Raw genomic sequence first — 23,448 nt, forward strand, 5'->3', positions numbered from 1 at the left:
TAGAGAATTTTTTAAAATAAGTGCTTTTTTAAACTATAATTTTTTGCTTTTGAAAAATATTTTTTTTTTACTTAAAAAAGTGTTTTTAAGCACTTATTTGGCAATCCAAACACCATATTAACTGAAAAAGCATTTTTTTTTAAAATTTTTTTTTTTGGTCTAACTTTTGTAACCAAACCGGGCCAAATTTGTCTCCAAACTCCCCCACGGTTTCCCAAAATTTTCCACTTCTCCCTATTTCTGTTTTCCTTTTCCAACTACTCTATTCTATGGGTATATTCTATTGTGTCTGACTCTACACTTGTTTTCCACTTCGCAATCTGAAATTCATAAATCCTGATATTTGGAGTCTTGAATTCGCGTAAAGCACCATAAATTTTACGTGTTTTTGGGAGAAATTTGCTTCTTTTTGTTTAATTTTTAATAAAGATGAGAGAGAGGAAATCGGGAAAATTGAATCTTCAGCAGCAATCTCAGGAATCCGATCACAATACTCACTCTTCGCCATTTAAATTGGCGAAACTATTAGATCCCGATGCTTCTTGGGATAAGGTACGATAATTTCTTCTTCTTCTTTTTTTTTTTAAAATTTTGGTTTGTCATGTAATAAATAGTATTGCCATTTAATCTTACTGTAGGTTCTTTTATGTTTGTTTTGCGTTAATTATCAGCACGATTGGTTAACAGTTTGAGAAAGATGTTGTTTGCTGTCATGATTATGATTTTTTTATTATGACTATAAATTATATGAGGTGAAGCATCTTAAAGGTAAGATCTTTATATTTAGGGTGCATTTAATTGAAATGATGGAGTTTATTAGATTTAAGCGGGTAAATTTATCGGTTATGATGCATATTAGTTGCATGATCTGCACATAGAGAAAACAATGAGAATGTAGCATTCTAACCGTGTGGCGAGGTCTGAATGAACTACTTGCAGTGTTTAACTTTCCCATGTATTTGTGTATGAAATCATCAATTATTTTTTTGTTTATGGATTAATTTAGACGTTTTTTTTATAGAAGGTAGTTTGTTAGTATATTTGCAAAAAGTGAGACTATATTTACTGTTTCAGTTGTTGGAACTTGGAAATGATGCAACTTACGAAATGCATAATTGTGATTCTTTTTGAAATCACTCATTAGCTTATCATCTTGTCAAATTCCAATTAAGAAATGGCATTCTAATATACAACTAACCAGTGTGATGTTAAGGAGTAGCATGGGTTAGTATGCATTTGCAAGAAAAATAAGGGTATCACTGTATTATTGAGAAAATTTGATGTTCTTTCTATTGCATAAGATGTTAGGAAGAGAAAGGTAATAATACTGGTTATGGAGGATATATTTGAATTCCCTGTGCTGTTGGATTTTACTGGCGTGGAATTTGAGCAAAACTAATAAGAACCAATTTAATAATGTTGTGATATTCCATTAGTTTTATGCCCCTTGCAAATCAGTATTACTAAGCTGATTATGGCCTAATATATATGATACAATAAGGCTATTCAGTTTATATAAACCCGGTTTATATATGTAGGTTTCATAGTGAAGGATAGATTGTTTTATCATTAATACTTTTAACTCATCTCCAATATTACTCTTACAGTGCAAAACTTTAAGAGTAAAAAAAAGAAATTGTAATGAAACTTTAATGTTTGGTGAGTAAACAGAAATTTGTACCTTATAAAGGTGGTTTCTCCGCTGGTTCTGGTGTTCAACGTTTTGAAGATTTAATGAAGGAATAATGAAGCTGTGGAAGGCATTCACTGCGGCAAAATTAAGTTAAACCAATGGATAGTTAGTATAGATTTAATGAATTCCCGGTTTGATCTCACCTGTTGTGGTCCGTCTTCTGCAATTGTCGAGGAATCATATGTCTTCGAACATCCAATTCAGTGAACGGAAAAATTTGTCGGCATCAACAGATGAACTAGTGAGTTTTGAAATGAAGGATTTGTGGCAAATAGATTTTTTTGGTTTAAGTGGGAGGTAGAAACCGCCAGGTGGTTATGGCTTATTTTCTCCATCTCACCCACGATGAGTGAAGAGGTGGATGACGGTTTTAATTTCACTGAATGAGGGTTTTTTCCAATGGTTTTGCCCATATCAAATGGACGGGCCTTATTTAAGTGAGGTATTTTGTTTTTTCTTAAAAAAAATATTGATTTGGTCGTACCAAATTATATGGGCCATAACAACAGTTGGTGTAGTGCCCTGACTCTTTATTAAATAGAAAGAGATAGAAAGAGATGTAGCCACGGAACCAAATGCAATGATTGTTATTCTTATCTGTTTACAGGATCAACTCTGTGATGTATTGCATTGGATCAGGCAAGGATTAGCCCTTGCTTTTGGATTACTATGGGGTGCAATTCCATTAGTTGGTGGCATCTGGTTTCTCTTGTAAGCTGCTGCTCTTTGGAATCTTGTCTTTCTAGTAGTTGCTGTTCTTTGGCATCTGTTTTTTTCTATTTGCTGCTTTTAGTTTGTTTGGTGTGCTTAAAATTTAGTGTGACCGCTGCTATAGATTCAAAATATGGTAGATTTTAGAACTTTTCACCGTTTGTGACCTCGCAGTCTTGTTCATGTGGACCAGAGTAGTTAATGAGAGGTACGGTTGCTGGGGAAATCTTAAGAAATTAACCTTCAATTGACCTTCAATTTGAAATAAAACCCCCTCTTTTTAATTCATTTATTTTACTCTTTTACACTTACAGAACAATTTTCATTTAACTTAAAGTCTATCTAAAACTGTCTACAAATTTCATTTTTCATAAGAAATTTTCATCCTTTCCCGACACTGCCTACAGCCTCCCTAACCAAATATCATACTCTAAATTTTCATACACCATTTGTTCTTTTACAGTATAATTACACTTTTTTAGATCAAGATTCCTACATTAAATAAGTAAATTATCCACTCAAACTGAATGGTCCACCTTTTAGAGTGAAAGCAAGTACCCAATCTCATTATCATTCCCTAAACCATGTAAAACAGGGGAATAATTAAACTACATATACTCAATACAACCAAGTCTTCATAGTACCGATAAAAAAAATTAAGTCTTAATTGTTGCTACCGCACTAACCCAATATCAAAAGATTCTAAATTAACATCGTTTTTTTTTATAAAAAAAAGATCATTTGTGCATTCCCAATAAGTTGTTAATCAATAAAATTATCCAAACTAATAGAAAACGGGGGCATCCAGGGTTGAAATGGTTGAGAATTTGGTTTTGTGTTTTGCATATCTTGCAAAATAAATAGAAAATCTCCAATAATCATCGAACTCTCTTGATTATATATGGACCCAAAACTCTAAATCACACCAATATTGATGCATAAACAAAATAAACAGCCTCCACACAATAGCCAAAATCTCTTTCAAGTTCTGTGTATGGACTTGCCAAGTGTTTGACGCTCAAGTAATCAAATTTTGGTCTGGATTAGTATATAAAATATTCTGTATTCACAATAAACAGATCCGTAAACAAAAAAAATGGTGAAATATTAAAGAAGGGAAGAATGGTAGGAAGCTGTGAACGTGTGGGGGGAGGGAAAAATAAGATTTTGGGTCTGTGTAATTGGGTTTTAGGGAGTCAGGGCAATTTTGGAAAAATTAATATGAGAATTTTAAATGAAGATTAATTTTCAAAGATTAAAATAAAGTCAAAAATGAAAAGAAATTGGGAAAGGACATTATATATCTAATTGTCCTAGGGTTGCTGCTTTTTTTTTTCCTTGTGAGAATCAATCAAACTAGTTCGTTGTACTTGTGTTTCTTTACCTTCTTGAGCAATCCCTTGGTATAAATTTTTGATGAAGTGTCTAGGGAACACATGGATTAACTATTTTTCTTTCTCGTTTCTTTTTTTTGTTTTTGTTTTTTTTTGTGGTAGAAGAAAGCAGGAGGTTTTATGATTGTGAAAACCAGCTAACATTTACAGCACATCTGTTTTGAGTTTTTGGTCAACATAGTTGCCTGATTGGTCACTTGTATGTTTGCATACTCACATTTCTGAGTCCTCCTGATGACCTGTTCAGATTGTGAAGCATCTCTAATATAGTAATATAGTAAACTGGAACATTTCCCATAAATTTGTTTGTTAAGAGTTTTACACTCGTACGTCCTTGATGCAAATGCATAGTCAGGTCATAATATGAAGGTATGTTGGTATGTCTCGTCACTTATGCTGAACAATTTGCTATATTGATATTATCTAGACAGTGAAAAATTCGGGTCAGAACTTCTTAACTTGAATCCAAGTACAGTGCATGATGACACAGGTACAAAGTGGTCCATTGCTATAATTAATGGCATGTTTTCTTGTCAAATTTGCCTAAGATGAAATTGCATCATCTGGAATTTGAAAATTCTGATTCGGCACAACTTGAATTCTTAGTTTGTTTTACCTAATTGGTATAAAATGAAATATAAGATCAGGCTGGTATCATGGGCAGCTCAGACTTGTGTCCGAAAAGATCACTTGAACGTTAGACTCCTCCAGTAACTATTTTGTGTGTCATCTTCTTGCTAAATGTTTGTGAAGTTCATATTTGTGTGTCATGAAAATATTCAGCTAGGAATTGGACAGGCATAATGATTAATGAGGTAGAATTGTTGTGTGATAAGTGAGAAGATATGGGAGACTAAAGCACAATATATGCATTCCCTTTCTTGACTGGGAAGTGCTGGTACTTCGCTTCTTTCTCTGCCCATCGATATGTGGTGGTTTTAAGTTCTATTCTTTTGAACCAAATTAACGACGATGCTCAGCAGTTTTCAGAAGTTCGTATTGGATTTGTGAAAGGCTATTGGCTAAACACAGTCACTGTGATACCAGTTCAATAAAACTAATGACTTTTAAGGATTGCATGAACATCCTTTACGGAATGATGATCTTCCATGGCATTGTATTTTATGTTATAATGTTTCCTAGGGGAAAAATTATTTATGTTCCAATGAGAAGTTAAGTAATGCACTTATTTGGTTAATGCTATGACTCAAGGACGTTTAGGCCTGATTTCCTAATATATTTCTATGACCGCGGTTGTGTCATTGGGATGGTTTTGTTTACTATTTCAATGACATATATGAAAAGATCTCACACTAATTCCGGCTGTAATTTTTCTTTTTTTCATTTTCAGATTTGTGGTGTTATCCACTGCTATTATCTACACGTACTATGCAATTGTACTTAAAATTGATGAAGAAGATTTTGGCGGTCATGGATCCCTTCTACAAGAGGGACTCTTCGCATCAGTATGCCTCTTTCTGGTATGTCACACATTTCCTCAGACCAGTCATCACCAACCTAACATACCATTTTGAATCATCAGGATGAAAAACTAATTTTCTTACTCTCCTGCAGCTTTCATGGATTCTAATATACAGTTTGGCTCACTTTTGATTGCCTCTAATGATCAAAGAATCCAAACACTAAACTTGCCTAGCTTCTGCGCAATGGCAGTTGTTCGATCTAGTCTTTGATGTTATGAGGCAAAATATCCATGCTGGAAATCTTCTGAGGAAGTCAAAACACTCCCAGGAATTTGTGGCTCTTCTCTTGGGTGTCTCATTACTCAAATGTCTTGTCCTTTTCTTTTCAAGTTTCCCCCTTTTTTTTGGCTTTTATTTTTTCCGCTACCAGTTTTGAAATAAGTTATATTTGTCTCTTCCTTAAATTTGTACTGATTACTTGCCATTAATGTTATCTATGCATTTTTGGGATTTTTCTACGCCACACGTGTTTCCACCTTTGTAATGTGGTGAAATTTGAGTTCTTGGGTCAATATAAAACGTCACTTGTTATTACAATGTGATTATTATTACAATGTGAGGAACTGTAATCGAAATTTAATGAATGTAATTTAAGAAGATAAGATATATAATTGTATTTGAAATTATATTTTATCATTTGTTAATTTTTGTAATATTTAATTTTAATTTACATATAGAAAGTGTGTTCAGTGCTGGTATAATTATAATTAGGCTGCTGCCAAGAATGTCCTCTAGATGACTGCTAGAACTGCCTCTGCTTCTGAAAATCATCCTGCATCTCCTTCCTCCCCTTCTCGGATTGGTACGCTCGATTAACCGCTACCTAGTGCTTTGTCACGTCTGCCATGGAAACATAACTCGATGTCGAACCTCAAGTCATCAGTGAAATGTCGCAGCCTCTCTCTCTCCACTGTAGCAATCGTGGGCACGAAGTGACAACCCCGCTCGAACTTCCTCAAATACTCGGCCACAGTCCTGTCTCCCAGTCGGAGGCTCATGAAGTCACAAATCAGCTGGCCTCGCACATCCTCTGTGAAGTACTTTTCAAAGAAAGCCGTCTTGAAATCCCTTCAAATAATCCTAGCCAGATCAAGACCAGTCACTCCACCTTCCCACCAGATAGCTGCATCATCCTTCATCATGAAGATTGCGCATCTGACCCAATCGGCATCCTGGGTCCCCATGTAGGCAAAGATCGTCTCCAATGCTAGAATCCACTCCTCAGCCACAAGTGGATCACGGGTCCATGCAAACTTCTTCGGTCCCTGCTTGCAGAACCTCTCGGTGATGTCCTCGTCGTGCGCCCTCCTAAGATGTCCCGCCTGATGCTCAAGTAAACTCGTGATACCAGCTAGCATGCCCATGCTAGCTCTCTCAAAAGCTGCAAGTGGTAGAGCTGTAGGTGAAGGTAGAGGCGAAAGTGGATCCTGATTACCCGCATCGCAAACTAAGTGTCTCGAAGGCATACAGGAATTTTCATCAATTCCCCCACGCAACCGTATTGTATAACTAGGTATTTTAGTTTAAAACATTTATAACAAAAATTTATTGAAAATCTAACTCGTGGGTCCCATTCGTAAAACATAATTAAAAGCACTTAAAACTCACAGACTGGCAGTGTGACTTCTGAGCTCCACGTAGCAGGCTAGCCAATCCTCCAAGGACCTTGCTCTGATACCAAATGAAACGAACCAAAACTCGAAGGAATTTTTTTTATTACATATATGCATCTATATTTAAAATAGGTTTTCATAAAATTTAATGCATAATAAAAATTGATTGCATCTTAAAAGTTTAAAAACTCGAAAAGGTTAAAATCCATACAAACAACTATAATCTCAAAAGTATGCAAACTAATGAGGAATAGTAAACATGTGCGGAAAATAGCTCAATACATAAAATATTTCATCATAAACTAAATCAACTGAAACATGAGCTGGCGAAGGTCATGGGTGTGCTAGCTCGCCACAGATGCACAGAGGTATTTACCACCAGTCGGGACCACAACCTCCTGAATAACATAAAACTCACCTGCACACCATTTAGATCTAGTGAGCCTAAAGACCCTGCATGCTCTACCTTTAATAACGAGTAATACTAAATAAAATCACATGCAAGCACATAACTTATATAAACATAACCTGAGAATTCTAATGCATGCATGATCGTAAAATCGTATGCATAAACTGCGTCGTAATCTAAATCATAATATAAAACGTAACATAATACATAACATAAGCATTGGCATGTCATAAACATAAAAAAATCATTTTCTGTGGGTCATATCAGTAAAGTGTAACCTAATTCGATTGATCAATCTAAATCCATCGTACGTACTGGCGGCCTGTGGGGTGTACCCCTAACGCCCTATGCCACTTCACCCAATCCTTGGGGATCCATAGGCTCATAATCATAAGTGGAAAGGTCATCGGGCCCGGTATCCCCACCTCCAGTCCCGTGTTTGTCACAAATCACTTCAACTTCCCAAAAATATTTTCTTTACAGGCCCGTTATCTCATCATAAAATACATGCATGAATCATGAAGTTAGAAATATCATTTTCTTAAAATTTTGCCCGTAAATATATATTTAATTCATTTTTCATAATAAAAATCATACTTATATGAAAATATACATATACATCTATTAAATATATATTTACGGACTATTTTGTTTGTCACGGGCTAGTTCGAGTTGCTGCACCCCCTTAACTAAAGTACTTAAACTTAGATTCGTTTGATAACACTTAGACTGACCCATTAATACTTAAATTGACCCAATAATATACTTAGATTAGCTCAATCACAATTAAATTGACCCATTTAGACTTAGATTTGCCCAATTAAAATACTTAACCCAACTTAGAACATAGTTCAACCAAATAAATTAAACAACTTAGGTCCATAACAAATTTAGTCCAATTAATACATTAAGTCCAATTAATATCTTAAGCCCAACAAGTTTGGCCCGACAACTTGGACTAATGAACAAACTTGACCCAATAAATAAACTTTGCCCATCAAACAAATTTGGTCCAATAAACAGATTGGGCCCAATAAACAGACTTGGCCCAATAAAAATAAACTTGAACCAATAAAATAAACTTAACACTTGGACTCCTAAATAAATTACCCGACCCGAAATAAAATAACCCGGACCCATACATATGACCCTAATCCACTTGACCCGACCCGGACAACCTACCTGCCCGAGCCCTGCCCGCTAAGTAGCCAACCTTACAATCATCCCACTGTTCACCTAGCCGACACTAGTTCAAGCTATCTTAAACCAAGACCCAAAGAAACCTGACTCAGCCATCAAACCAGTGAACAACAACTAAAAACTTGTCATGACAGAAAAATCATTCACAATACATAAAAAACACGAATAATGCATGAGTTAAAATTTGAGTTACCATATCCACATACAAATACAACGACACAATTTAATAATAAAAACAGTGAATATACTGATCTAAATGGTGTGAGAAAGGAAGGGTATAACATGCCTTTGCGTTTAAAACGCACGAAAAACCTATACAGTTGCGGTTGCGCATATCGGGACTCGGAAATCTCATAATTATCCAATTCTGGAAGATCAAATCCCTAATCTGCTGATTTCTGCCTCTAATTATCCTCAACGGGCTTCCGATCTGCGAAAAATCATATGATGGTCAAAAGTCAACCCTGGTCAACTTTGGTCAAACTTTGACCAAAAATTATCGAAATTTATTGCGCTCTCACCGCTTAACGATTTCGAATCATGACTCGAAACTTGGATATTCGGATCTATCACGTCGAGACGATAAAAAATGGTTAACTACCCGGAGGTCGCCGGAAAATCGAAGAAGACGGCGGCGGCGATGCAAAACTTCTCCAAAAATTATGAAATTTTTCAGGATTGTAGAACTCGACGAGACGATTCCAATGCACTAGGACACGACCGGAATGGATCATCGAGGCGGCCGAAATCTGAAAAATTCAGTCCGGTTAGCCAAAATACTTCAAGCTTCGATCTACACTATAAACGCCAAAATAAGCTACCAAAAGCTAGAGAAATGTTCTACTCATCTCATAGAATCGTTTCACAGCTTTAAAAGCAACAAAAACGAGCTCGAATCGCGCATTTTCAGACGAAGAAGACGATGAATAGTACCTTCGCCGAACTCGTCTGCTTATTGTCAATTTCCCGGCGATCTAACTGTTGGATTTTCGACTTCTTTATTCCAATAGATTCGTCTTGATCTTGGATACAATCTGACCGTTCGGATCTTTGATCGGTGCTCCGGTGAATGATCGGAAAAATAAAAAACATGGACTGCTACAGCAAATCCGAAAACTTGGGGAAAATTGGGGAAAAAAATCCATAATCTATGTTTTCTTTAGTGTGTATCGGTGTGTGTTTTGCGATCTATAGTAAATCAAAAATTTTCTGATCAGGACTAATTTATCTGGTATCCAACTGGCAAAATTAGTCTCCATTTTAATATTTTTCCAGTACACACACCCAACCTCTATAAACAACAATTTTTGAAATTATTGACTTTGACCAGTCAACTCGGTCAAGTATTCTTTTAAATTAAATTATCTGGCATAAATAATTATTTCTATTTCCATTATCTCAATAATTATCTCAAAATGCCAATATTATCAGATATTCAAAAATAGTCAAACTCATTGACTAATTGTCATGCGTATTTTGTAAATACACTCTATAACTCATTTGGCAGTAATAATTGTTTTTTTTCCAACTTAATAATTATTTTAATTGCCAATTAATTCAGAAATAAATTTTGGGACGTTACAATAGTGCTAAGATTATTGGTGATCCTTGTAAGGATAATGAGACATCAAGTAAGATGATGACGAGGCGATTGGGTTGCCCGAAGACTATCATCCTCGGAATGATTCTCAAAGGCTTGGATTATGGGATTCCAGCAAGATCGAACATGAAAGAAGGATCGTGTTCGAGAAACCAAAATTTTGACTCATGTGGATCCTAGCTTTGGATCGAGTACCATATGTAAGAGGCAGTGGCAGAGGATTGGTTTGGAAACACGTGATGCTTGCATCCATTCTGTTCAACAAAGATAACACTCATCTGAAGATTCTCCACAAGAAGTTGGAGATATTGTCATAAAGATCTTATCTCATCCACCAGGGGATTTACCATATAACAGTTACGTACCCGGTAGATTAGTGAGATATTTTGGAGATCATGTGGAAAAGGTATGTCCGACATGCTTGTATTGATGCTGTCAGGTTGCAGACGGGAAACCTCACGTTCAAAATCAGTAGAAGAAATGAAAGATTTTCGCATGTAATTCGATTTTTATAAATACTGTATTAAGATGTATTGTAAACAGTATTTCAGTTATAAGCAATTGAATCAATGTATTATTGATTTCAGGCTGTTGGAATTTCTTAGTGGTTGTAACTAAGGATTTGTAATAAGAATTGTATTAAACCTAGTTCAGTGGTTTAATGATTTCGAGTATTTTGATGTATTATCTATTGTTACATTGCATATATTTTCCGCGTATTGATATGGATTTAGTTGTTTATTCTATTACACAGGATTGTAATAGGGGTTGTTCAGAACATGGAATAGTAGTTATAGTAATTGGATGTTTGGGATTTGTATTCTAGTGGTTAGTTGATCAGTGTTCGACTATTGTGACTCATAAGCTTTTGAGTAATCGGATTGTAAGTACTTGTCATATGATTAATTCTAGGCATTTTTCTAGAATAGTTGGGTAAGTATGTGACTTTTGGGATTGATGCCAGGGATTATGTGTTTCATCAAGGGCATAAGCTATACTAAATTACTGTATGATTCTGATCTGGGTAGTTTCCTAGACCGATTGATTTAGATTCAGACCTTGTGGAGTTATTGCCAAGTGATGATGGATTTTCATCAAGGGGCAGGGCAATAGTTTATACCAGGGGTTGTGGTTTGTGTTGGGTGATCGAGAAGGGTGGGGGAAGCGCGACCCTATGCCGGTGTTTCTGGAGGGTTTATTCCAGATAGGCTATCAGGGAAGACTACCTCAGTCTTGATGTATTACGCAGTGAGAGATAGGGGTATGACTATGAGGATGTTTTTTTTTCAGCAATAGCTGAATTCATTAGATTTAGTTTCGGTACTGGGTTAGTGCCAAAGAAATTCGATTGATTTCCAACTTTGGTTTTCCTGTAGTCAGGATAATTTTGAAATGGATGTTCCTCGTCAGGTGAGCATCCTACTTGGGATGATTTTTTTTATTGGGAATTTCTAGACGGATAGATCCAGTAAGTGGATTAACAATTTCCATTGATCAGTTAGGGTATCGTCTGGTTACGCAAGTAATTGGAATTGAGACAAGCGTGGAGGCTACATCAGTCTCGATATATTATGCAGACAGAGTAAGTGGTATAACTACCAGTGGAATTTCGGTTAAAAACCAAGTTGTTGACTTAGCTTTGGTACTAGGATTGTACTGAAGGAGGAATTGTCTCTTGATAGGATTGTCATAGACATGGGTGATTCCTTGATATGGAATAAAGACAGAACTAAGAGTGTCTATCATGTATTAGACTGGGATAGTTCTGGTGAATAGATTCAAGATGACACAAGGATTCTGAAAATAGATACTTGTGGGTATCATCTGACATGGTCAGAAGAAGGAAAGATGAATCGTTTGTATTAGATCCTATTATTTGAGGTTTTATTGAGACAAGTGATTATCAGGGATCGTAGATAATTCTCTGATTAAGAAAATGTTTTTACTATTGAGTTTGTGACTTGGTGATCATTCTCAAATAGACAAGGACATTATTGGTAGTAAATTTAAAAATGGTACAAGATAAGTGCCAGTTACTACTCATGGGCAGTGTCTGACTATGTTAGAGAATAAACTCAGCAAAGGAAGTCTTGTGATTCCAAGTGTTGGGATTTCTCGAGTAGTTGTAACACTAAGATCAAAGATTGTTGATCTGTAGTGTAAGTTATTGGGAATCAACTAATGGTTGCCTAACATGATTGATCTTTTCTGGGCTAAGTGAAGGCTGCAGTGAATCAATGTTAGTAGAAGAGATTTTTAAGTCTAACCTGTAACGATTCAAGATTATCGTGGATTAGGAAGAGGATTAGTTCAGGAAGCAAGATATGCTTAAGAACTTAGTCAGTATTGACACCTCAGAGGATGAGGAGATTTAGGTATAATTGTAATTCCTCAGTCATTTTAGGAATTTCCTGAGAGATGGTAACCGACTTGTAAGATTTCTTCTGTTTGAAAGAACGAAGTTGCGGTTTGGCACTTGTATATTTGAGATTTTGATAATTGTAATTCCTCAGTCATTTTAGGAATTTCCTGAGAGATGGTAACCGACTTGTAAGATTTCTTCTGTTTGAAAGAACGAAGTTGCGGTTTGGCACTTGTATATTTGAGATCAATCAAAAGATACTTCTGGATTGTGATCTGTGGTAGATACAATTGTTGAAACACCCAGTAATGGGTAAGGAAAACATTTTCTTTTACAAGAGAGGCAGACTTGGGTTAAATTCACTGCTTGAAAGCAGCGATTCTTGACTTAGTATTCGGAGATTGGATAGAATAGTGCTGCAGATTGATCTTAGATATCAGTATTGTGGACTGATAGATCAAAGATTGTTCCTAGACGTTTCAACGGTATTCTCAGGAGTTTATCATGAGACTTGGAGCTAATGTTATGAATTATCAGTAGGCAATAGCAGGATAACATCAAGTGACTAGACGTGGGAAAAGACAGTAACTGAGACCTGTGGTTTTCAGGTTTGGCGGGTTCATTGTAGTCGATTTTTCAGTGTGTCTTTTGGATGCGCTATGCCGGTAATATAGTAGTTTCGATGGAATCGATCCGAGAAATTTCTAGTTGATGACAAGGTATTGAGAATTTCGCAGTTTTTCTTGATGAATCAATTTTGTTTATCCAATAAGCGAGTCAAGAATTTGATGTGACTTGTTGTTAGCAAGATAACCAGTAGTGTAAATTCAGATATTATCTCTAGCAGTGAGATAGAATTATTAAAATCTAGGATGGTTTTAATTTGTCTGAGTATTCTTCAGATCAGTGATCTTTTCACTAGGGATGTAACCTGGGTATTTCAGGTAGGAATATTTGCGGACAACGACGTTATCATAATGCAAGTGAATTGCAGGAGTTCAACCATTATTTTTTTGGGAGTGACATCCTTTCGGGTATAAGGATCTAGCTTCAGTAAACTAGAATACCTTGAGTATGTACTCTGAGAAAAGATCCTTAGAGATTTAACGAATAGATTCGAATATCAAGATGGACAATTGTTAGTCTGGTGTTAAACACTAAGAATGCAGTGTCAGTGTCAATGCCATAGAAAATATAGTGTAGATGTATCTTTCTTGTGTCAGAGGACTGACGAATGTTAGCAAGAGTAATGGTGCGTATCCATAGTTAGTTGATATTCAGGATAAATAACAGAATAATATTATCGATATCCAGTTAGTAGCTATTGTGATAATCGACAGAACTTGGAGATCTGTTGGAGTCTTAGGGATTTCGTAGTAATTGTGGAGTAAGTTGACGTAATTTCTGGATGATCAGTTAGATTGACATTCGAAGTTGTCGAATGATTAGAGATTTAGACTAATTTTACTTTTGGACAAGTTGATTCTTTGTAATCATTTGTCAGCTACGAGATTTTTGATAATTGTGTTGTTAAAATTTCAGAGGATTATGGAATTTTAGTTAGTAGACAGTTGTCAGGAATTTGATTTCAGCAATAGTTGAGGGTCTCGATAGCAGCATGGGGAGTTAGAACCGAGGTTAGGTTCTAAGCTTGTCATTTGAGCTTTGATGAGATTCAGCTAGGATAGACCATGAAGATATTAGCGAGGTTTGGATTGTCGAAAGCTATTCGAACCGATACTTTTAAATCAGAGCTATCAATGAATGTGATAAGTTGGTCTATGTTAAGTTCTTGGGATTACCTTAGATTTTGAGGACAAAATCTTTTAAGAGGGGGGGGGGGGGGATAATGTAGTGACCCGTATCCAGAATTAAAGATTCGGTGGTAATTAATCAAGTAATCATGTTTAACAGAGGTAAAACATGATTAAGGGATTTTCAAATAGGTTCAAGGAATTGAGAAATGGATCCAGAACTATCAAAATTGGTCCGGTAAGAGCTTTGATCTTCAAGTAGATCGAAAGCTCCGAACAGGGTTCAAAAGGTCCGAAGAGATCGGAGCCATAGTTCCAGTTCAAAAGCTCTGGGGAGTTTGAAAGCTCCGAACTGCGATCGGAAGCTCCGATCGTCACCAAATTCCAATTGTCCAAAATATTGTGTAAGCAGTGACGTCATTGAGATTGGAAGATCCGAAGTGGATTGGAAGCTCCGATCGGACTGTCGGCAGAAGGAAGGACACGAGGTTGGCTGAGAGAGATCGAAATCAGGGATCAGACATTTCGATCGGATCGAAAGTTCCAATCATGCGATCGGAGGTTCCAATCGCTGTCTATATAGGGGTGCCGATGCTCATTTTCAGGTGCATCATTTTCCTTTCTCTCTCCATTCTAGTTAGTCTTTTAGGCTTTTAGGTGTTTTTAGGCATTATACTGGAGGGCCGGGAGTGGCGGAGCGATGCGGGGTTAGTAACAGAGCTGTGCCTAAGTTTTGGGGTTATCGCCATCAGTGGGATGACGACGGGCGCAGTGCTAGATGGTAGACTTGGAACCTAGATGGATGCTTCTAGGACTGCCTTAGTAAGGTACGTAAGTACTGACTGAGATTGTCAGCGGGTATGCATGCTTATGTGTTGCATTTATGTGTCATGATTTGCATGTTATTGCATGGATATATTATGCGATATTTGCATATCATATTGTGTTTGTACATCTTTTGAGATGAGCCAGTTGAGTAGGGTCGCTTAGCCCAGTTGGACGGTTGGGGAACTAAGAGTCACTATGAACGACGGGTCATGCAAGCTCTAGTGTTTTCCCGGGGACATTCTAGATCCATGTCCAGTTAGGAGTGAGTGGTTGGGTCCAGCGGTTTGATTCTCAGATGCTACATCTCATGTCCTAGTAGCCAGTCTGATCATTTTGATACAGTATATACCAGATACGGATTCTCGGACATTTCATATTGCACGCCTCATATTTTTATGTTTACCCATACTAGCGTATTGAGCTTTAGCGCTCACATCCAGTTTTTTCTGTGTTTCTGGACACCCCAGTCGACGGGGCAATTACAGGTGTTTCACCAGGACTTGGGATTTCAATTAGGTTGTATATTGGTTTTTATTTAACCAGTTGTATTTTGTCGGTCTATCATTTATTTAAGTTTCCGCAGTGTATCTCTGATTATTTTTTATTTTATGCTTAATTAAGCTTTAAACTCTGATTAATAGTGGATCCGGGTTGGGTCACTACACTGAGAGACAGTGGATACTCCATAATCCAGACCGACAATACACTTCGATTAATGTTGATTGGAGTGCAGGATTACTGACTCATTTTCAAGAAGCCAGGATTTCACTACATGTCGAACCAGCTAGCTTCCATGTGTCTCGGCTCCGATCGGCAACATCTGAGAACAGGTTGGAATTGGAAGTCGACGCGACATATAATGAGATCTTGAACCACTTTATGGTGGGAGGGGCTCTACGTAACTCGTCGGGACAGATCCTTCTTGATTTTGGGAAGAAAATTTCTAAGCCTCAACATGTAGTTTTGGCGGAATTAGTTGCTGTCAGGGAAGGTATTCGAACAGTGCAAGAGCGAGGCCTGAAAATTTACAAAATCATGACCGATTCTTTACTTGCGGTGCAAGCAGTGCCCAACACAGATGAATATTTCAGTTATACTGGAGGAATTGAAACCGACATCAAAGACTTGCTTGGGACTAGTAACAATATCATATTATTTCTTGCTCGGCCTTCCGAGAATATGGTTGCTCATTCACTTGCTAATTTTGCTATTTCTTTCCCCTCTCTTTTTGTTTAAGAGCACGAGAATCTTCTTTTTTTGTTGATAAATCTTGTAATAAACTCTGTTACTCATTCTTAATAATATTACAAGTTTCTTGCCGTAAAAAAAATATAAAGATGAATTTTATTTATTTATTTATTTATTTATTTTTGTAAGTTATAAAAAATGAAGATACATTAATATGGATTCAAATCTTTTCATCCAAACTCAACCTTTATTTATTTGTATTTTAATTATTTAATCAAACACTCATACTTACTAATTTTTGTTACTAATTACATAAAAATAAGGTCCCGTGCATCGCACAGATATGATACTAGTTATTAATTAAAATTGAACCCCTTATACTAATCAACTTTTGGTACATTGGTGAAGTTTTTCATAATTCCGAAAATGTATGCTCACAACTCAATTCCATATTTTACAAATCTCTTTTCATCTTATTTCTTATCTCCTATTATTTCAATTTCAAAAATGGATGTAATGGGCTGGGTGCGTCCCACTGCTTCTGGCCCATCTGGCCTTCTCTTCTTCTCTGGGGGCCCAGACCCATACTCATGGCCTTCTTTCCACCTGGCTAGGGGAGGTTTTGTCCTTCCCAGGGATCGAACTTGTACCACCAGGCTTTAAGTACAAAAATCTTCTCATCTCTGGTACCACTTGAATGAGTATGGGCCTGGGCCCCTAGATCAGAAGGCCAGATGGGCCAGAAGCAGTGGGACGCATCCAACCCATTACAAATAAGGACACCCTTTTTTGTAATGGGATGGGTGCGTCCCACTGCTTCTGGCCCATCTGGCCATCTGCTCTGGGGGCCGAGGCCCATACTCATGGTCTTCTCCCCACCTGGTTAGGGGAGTTTTTGCCTTCCCCAACGATCGAACTTGTACCACCAGACTTTAAGTAAAAATTCTTCTGATCCCTGGTACCACTTGAGCTACTTAAAGCCTGATGGTACAAGTTCGATCCATGGAGAGGACAAAAACTCCCCTAGCCAGGTGGAGAGATGACCATGAGTATGAGCCTGAGCCCCCAAAGCAGAAGGCTAGATGGGCCAGAAGCAGTGGGTCGCACCCAGCCCATTACAATGGATAACTTTAATTTAATTTTTTTCAAAAAAAATATTTTTTTATATTTTTTTCATGAATCACACGCATAACAATTAGCACATACTAGTACTTAATTATTGCTTGGGTCCTTTCTTCTCAATTGTAAGTGGGATGCTATTTATACATGCACAGCCTCAATGGATATTTAAGGATTGAGATTTATCAATACATGTTGGTCTTATTATTTTTTAATGGACCTCACAAATATTGATAAATCCCCACCCTTAAATACATTATTGGGGTAGTGTCTGTAAAGTAGAATGAAATTATCCCTTTTGAATATACACTAATTATAATTCCCAAATATAATTTTAATGTAATTACCCATCAGTATCGTAGTAAAATTTGTGTGTTTAAAATAAATTTTAAGTTGGCGTAAAAATATGAACAGATTATTAAAAAATAATAATAATTATAGAACCATACAAATATAGCAATTAAATTACTATAAAATTTAGAATATATATTTGTAACTGATAAAATGTAGTGTCCATGGTTGGTATAACTACTAGAAAATATGCTTTTAATGACATTTAAAAGTGTCATTGTATACTATTTATCCTGACATTTTTGATATAGTGACATTAAGTTAAAATGTCGTCTATAATGATGTCGTCCAAAGGTTTGTGACATTTCCTAGTGTCATTATAACATAAAAATAGTTACACCACTAATGTCATTAATAATTGCTATAATGACAAAAAAAAAGTGTCACAATATGATTTGTAACGACATTTGTAAATGTCATCTTTTCATATATATAAATACACTATAAGATTTGTAATGACATTTATAAATGTCATATTTTCATATATATAAATACACTATAAGATTTATAATGACATTTATAAATGTCATCTTTTCATATATGTAAATGCATTACAAATTTTTAGGTCATTTATATCTTTTAATATTTTTTAAATACATAAAAAAATTCAATATTTAAAAGCAACTCAAAATTCTAAAAATTCTAAATTATTGAAATTTATCGAAACACTTAATAAACACAATATGAAAACACAATATATTAACAACCAAAGTTGAGATACATAAAATTCATACAACATTCTCATAATACATCAACAAACTACCTTGCCTTCTCATAATGTAACAATAAGCTAAGTACACAAAAATCAAATGACTTAATAATAACAACAGAAACCAACGTTGTTCTCCAGAGCATATATCCTTCACAATCTGAACAATCTCGAGTAAATCAACTAGTCTGACCCTTCCAGAACTTTGAGTACGGATTTTTTTTTCCATCCACTCCCGAAACAAGCCCAAACCCTACATGACTAGCTTTAGGCTATCCATCGTCTTTCCCTGGAAGCCAGCCAGCTTGTCTGGTAGCCTGAAAGACCAGTCAATAAAGCTCTGTAGACTTAAACTCTAATACAGGAAAAATGAGAACAGAGTGCTAATGATATAGACAAAACGAAAACCAGAAACCAAACGTTCAAACTTATTATGAAGAACATTTCGAAGTGCTCATCTTGTCCAACATCAGTTACATAAATAATCCAATCCAATCAGCCTTTTCTTCATACAGTCGGTACCTGTAAAGTGCACGCAGGAATTGCTAAAAAGAACCCATCTCACATTTGCATGGCAGAAGTACAAACACTACAGTTCAAGTTTCGAACAGCAGGCTAACGATTGATTTAGTTAATCACAGTTACATTTAATATACCACATCACTACAAATGTGAAAGTAGTGGTAAAATATTCAGATAATGATCTGCGAAATGTTTCAAACCAGGAAAAGCATGGTCGTAACAAATCATCAGAAAATCTAAACCTCTTAAAAAGTTAACAAGACTTATAATCTGTAGTTCTACTATCAAACATGAGTAGCCCGAGAATTAAAACAAACTTACTAGAAAGAGCAAAAGAAATGAAACATATGAAGCCTTAAAAGTTAAGGAAATAAAATAAAGTCAGAACCAAAATGGTTAAGCAAAAATAATGAGATAAAGCATCAAAGCTACCTACATGTAGTGATTCTGCTCTGTACAACAGAATTAGACTAAAAATGTCCAAATTTTAAGCATTTGCATTTCAAATACCCATAAGTTTAGAACAAGGGGTTAATCAAACATAAAACCCTTTCGGTCTTCGGCATAGAAGTAATCTTATTCCTTGGTCTATTATCTATGACAACATGCTTCCTTGGACTCCCCATTTAGTCTTCCAAATGAGCTTCTCTCACATAAGCTGAGAGTACCAAAACTCGTCTGTTCAAGAGAATCGTCTTCTTGAAACCTAAATATCTGGGCAGTTTTAACAGATAACATAATCTTTATTATTCCAGATGTAATGAATCAAGCCTAAATGAGATATTGTGTTAAGTAGCAACACAAGATTTTGAAAGAATTGATCCAAGAATACATAAGAGAACAGAACTGTGGTGCCCTTCAACATGTTTAGCACTATTTCCATCATAAGTGGTAACAAGTACATCACTTTCAAAAGATATAAAATAATCTAGAGCAGCCATTTGAGATGAGTGGTTATTGAAAAATTTCAGGTCAAATGGTTCTAACAATCCCTTAATTTTCTTTTTATTAATACAGTTGTACAGTTAGTTTATTCTAGAAAGTCTTAGTCATTCAACTATCTATTAGTATGCTTACAAGTATACATACACAAAGATGAAAACATACAGTGGGAAATATTAGGGTATGCATGAACAAAAATAATAATAAACAACGCAATACACAAAGAATGAATGAACAAATGAAGTATATGCATTCTGATCCATAGTCTAACTGCAATGTTCGCTAGAAAGCTTTACTATGTATATCACAACTAAAATAGCCTCAAATCATTACACTAATTAATTTAACAGAAAATTATAAGTAGTTGAAAATGTACCTCGAACTCCACCGAACCCGATGCCTAACACGTTAACACAAATATCAGTCAATAGTAATGTGATATGATTGACGAAACGAATTTAAATCGAAGAGATTGAATTTCACCCTTGGGAAAGGTATGAAAGACGATAAAAAGCCATGAAAAATTGATTAAAAAGGGAAAATGTTTAACTCATAAGCCAAATGCAACCATTTTTAACTAAGTTTTTATTTCGGAGCAATTCCAATCAATCTCTCTGAACAATTTCCTGAATGTATCTTCCTTAGAAATCGAAGAGAACCAATTCAAGTAGGTTTCTAATTCAAAAATAAAACACTTTGAGATTGAGATTACTTTTTTTTTAATTTCGTTAATATATATATGAGTTCTAAAACCACTACCAAAGGTACTACAAACATTGAGCAAAACCTGAGCATAAAGAAAGAAAGTTCTATCATCAATTGAGTGATGAGTTCGTAATGAAAACTCTAGCTAAAGGAAAAATAATACCTTAAACTGCATATTCAAGTATTTTGGCAAATTGATCAATTTTGACCTTAAAGCACACTATAGACGAATGAAAACAAGAAAAAGGAAAAAAAAAAGTGACAGATGATCAATGGACATGAACCAGAATTCTTCAATCAAGAAAAATAACAAGAATAAACAATTAAAATAAAAAATTAACATGAATAAACGATCAAGATTCAAGACAATATAGGTTCCGATTCAAAAGACAATACCCCGCATCCATGCCCAAAAAAGAAGTCATCTTCAAGAAATGAATGGATGTAGGTGCTACTGGCCGGTAAAGCTAACGATTTTGGAGGAGAAAAGATATTGGGGATCTGATCGAGAGGAGAGGAGCGCTTATCTCCGATATTCCAATTTCTGTCCAAGAAGTGTATATTATCTATTATTTATTTTATTCATTTAACATTAAAATATTTTAGGAGGGAAAAAAGAACTTATTAAAATTACAAAGTGGGAAAAATTCCCTCTATGAATAAAGTACATTTATTAAAAGTCTCGTTATAACTAATCTAATAAGTTTTTTTATTTTTTTAAAATGAGAGTTTTTTTGCAAGTTTCAGTGTAAATATGTGAGTTCAATTCTTTAGATTTGTTAAAATATTTTATGGGGGTGTTGGTGTCATCTTGCATAGCTTGATTAAGACATTTTAATTCTTGCATTTATTTCTCCTACTCATGCAATTTGGTTCATGGAATTTATGTGGATAAAATAATTTGTAGGTATCATTTTGCTATTAAATCTATATCATAAATGAATTAAAAATTTTAATAATTGGGCTAAGATCTCGTAAAATTTATTTAAGACACGTTTATATGTAACAATTTGTAAATAAAAATTATTATTATTATTATTAGTTTAAAATTTTAAGTTATTCATTGTTTATGGCATATCTATCTATCTATTCTTCTTCTTCTATTTTATTTTATCTATAAATATATGATTTTAATTTTAAAAAGACTTCTTTGTCCCTATTTCTTTAACATTATCCAAAATTATTATTTATTATTACTTTAAAAATTCAAGTTATTCCTCCTTTATAGCATAGTAGAGTATACTAAAATATAATTAAAAATAAAAAACTATCTATAAATATATGAGTTCGATTGTGAGACCTCGGTGCTAATCAACTAATCTTGGATTAAACTACACTAAAGCATGCAAGATCAAAGACTAAAAGAATACTGAATTTTTTTTTAAAAGGGGGTGCGCTCGGTCTGCTAAAAAGTGCAAACCGGACGCCTCCAAAAACAGCAACCTGCTGTTTTTCTCGATGGGGTGTGCGCTTGATTAGTGTATTTTATACCCTTAATTTAGTTATGAGTTTTATTGTTAATTGTTGGTTTCGAGCAGATTTACGTGGGTGTTTTGTTATTTTTGTTATTGTAGGAAATTATTGAATTATTGTGGAAAAGAAAGAAAAATGAGATTGAATCAGAGAAATTAATAAGAGAATTTAAAGAGGCAGGGAAGGAAAAGAAAAGAAGAAAGGATGAACAAAAGAAACGGAATGGGCTTTTTCTTAATGGGCTTGGAGGAGATTGTTAGCGCTTAACTTAGCGCTAACGAGTGAGAAGGAAGAGCAAACGCGCTAGATTGGTGAAGATTTGAAGACTGAAGGCAGAACGTCATATGCTCCCGCCTGGGATTGTGAAGCGCCCGCGCGTCGAGAAATCTGAAATTGGGAATTTTTATCGGAAATGAAACTTTAATATTTTATGGGATTTTTGAGTGGGCTTTTTCAGGACGATATAAAAAGGGATTTTGATGAGACTTGAGGGAGAGCCGCCATGCACAACATATTATACGATATATCAGAGACGTGAGATTTCTAGGAAAATCTGGAGCTTTAACTTGAAGAACGAAGACGGAGATCGATAGGCCGGACACGGCGTCGACAACGGATTTGATTTTATCTACTTTTTATTTAATTTTGAATTTATGTTGAATTTTCTGAACATGTTTTGTTTTATTCAGAATTTTATCATGAACTAATTTTTTTAGAGTCTAGAGGTCGGATAAAACCTGGTTGAGACACTTTCATGAATTTTTGGTTTTATTGAATTGAGTTTTTTCTAGATTAATTGTTTTTTTTTAGAATTGATTGTCTTTTCAATTATCTGATAAATAATTGATTTGTAATATTTATTTGAAATCTGGCACTCGGGAGAGGAGATTTTGAATAGGACCAATAGAAAATACACTGTTAATTATTTATATAACTCGGGAGAGTGTATAATTTTAACAGAGCTTTTAAAAAGAACATTGTTTTGTGATAGATCACTGCAAGTAGATTCTTAATAGGGATATTAAAATTTAATTGTTGTTGATAAAAATTATTTGTTGCTCGGGAGAGGAAAATGATAAAATTAAGTATTTTTGCCTATTAATTGACTGGAATTCATGAAACTAAATTAATTAGGATTGATTGTTGTTGAAACCAGGTGAAATCTATACCTCTAGACCATTTTTCTCTGATTGAGTTTTCTGAAAGTTGTGTGCGTGCTATCAAAAACATCCTGATTATTTTTATTTATTGCAAATTTCTCAAATATTGATTTCTAAATAAAGTTTAGACTATTTTAATTACAAGTACTGAATATTTTAATTTTACTCCCTGTGGGATCGATATCTGATTTTATCACTATATTAAAACTTGACACTCGTACGCTTGCGAGG

At 35.1% G+C, this 23,448-nt stretch overlaps 1 protein-coding gene across 1 annotated transcript; it reads left to right on the forward strand.

The window, feature by feature from the left end:
- The first annotated feature begins 244 nt into the window (after window positions 1-244).
- On the forward strand, window positions 245-5,868 carry LOC140891576 (uncharacterized). The gene is made up of 4 exons (XM_073300138.1): window positions 245-552; window positions 2,301-2,404; window positions 5,150-5,279; window positions 5,374-5,868. The coding sequence occupies exons 1-4, from the start codon at window positions 430-432 to the stop codon at window positions 5,410-5,412; spliced, it is 396 nt and encodes a 131-aa protein (XP_073156239.1). The 5' UTR covers window positions 245-429; the 3' UTR covers window positions 5,413-5,868.
- The last annotated feature ends 17,580 nt before the right edge of the window (window positions 5,869-23,448 follow it).

This window comes from Henckelia pumila, chromosome 3 (assembly GCF_033568475.1).
Source record: "Henckelia pumila isolate YLH828 chromosome 3, ASM3356847v2, whole genome shotgun sequence".
Classification (NCBI taxonomy): Eukaryota; Viridiplantae; Streptophyta; class Magnoliopsida; order Lamiales; family Gesneriaceae; genus Henckelia; species Henckelia pumila.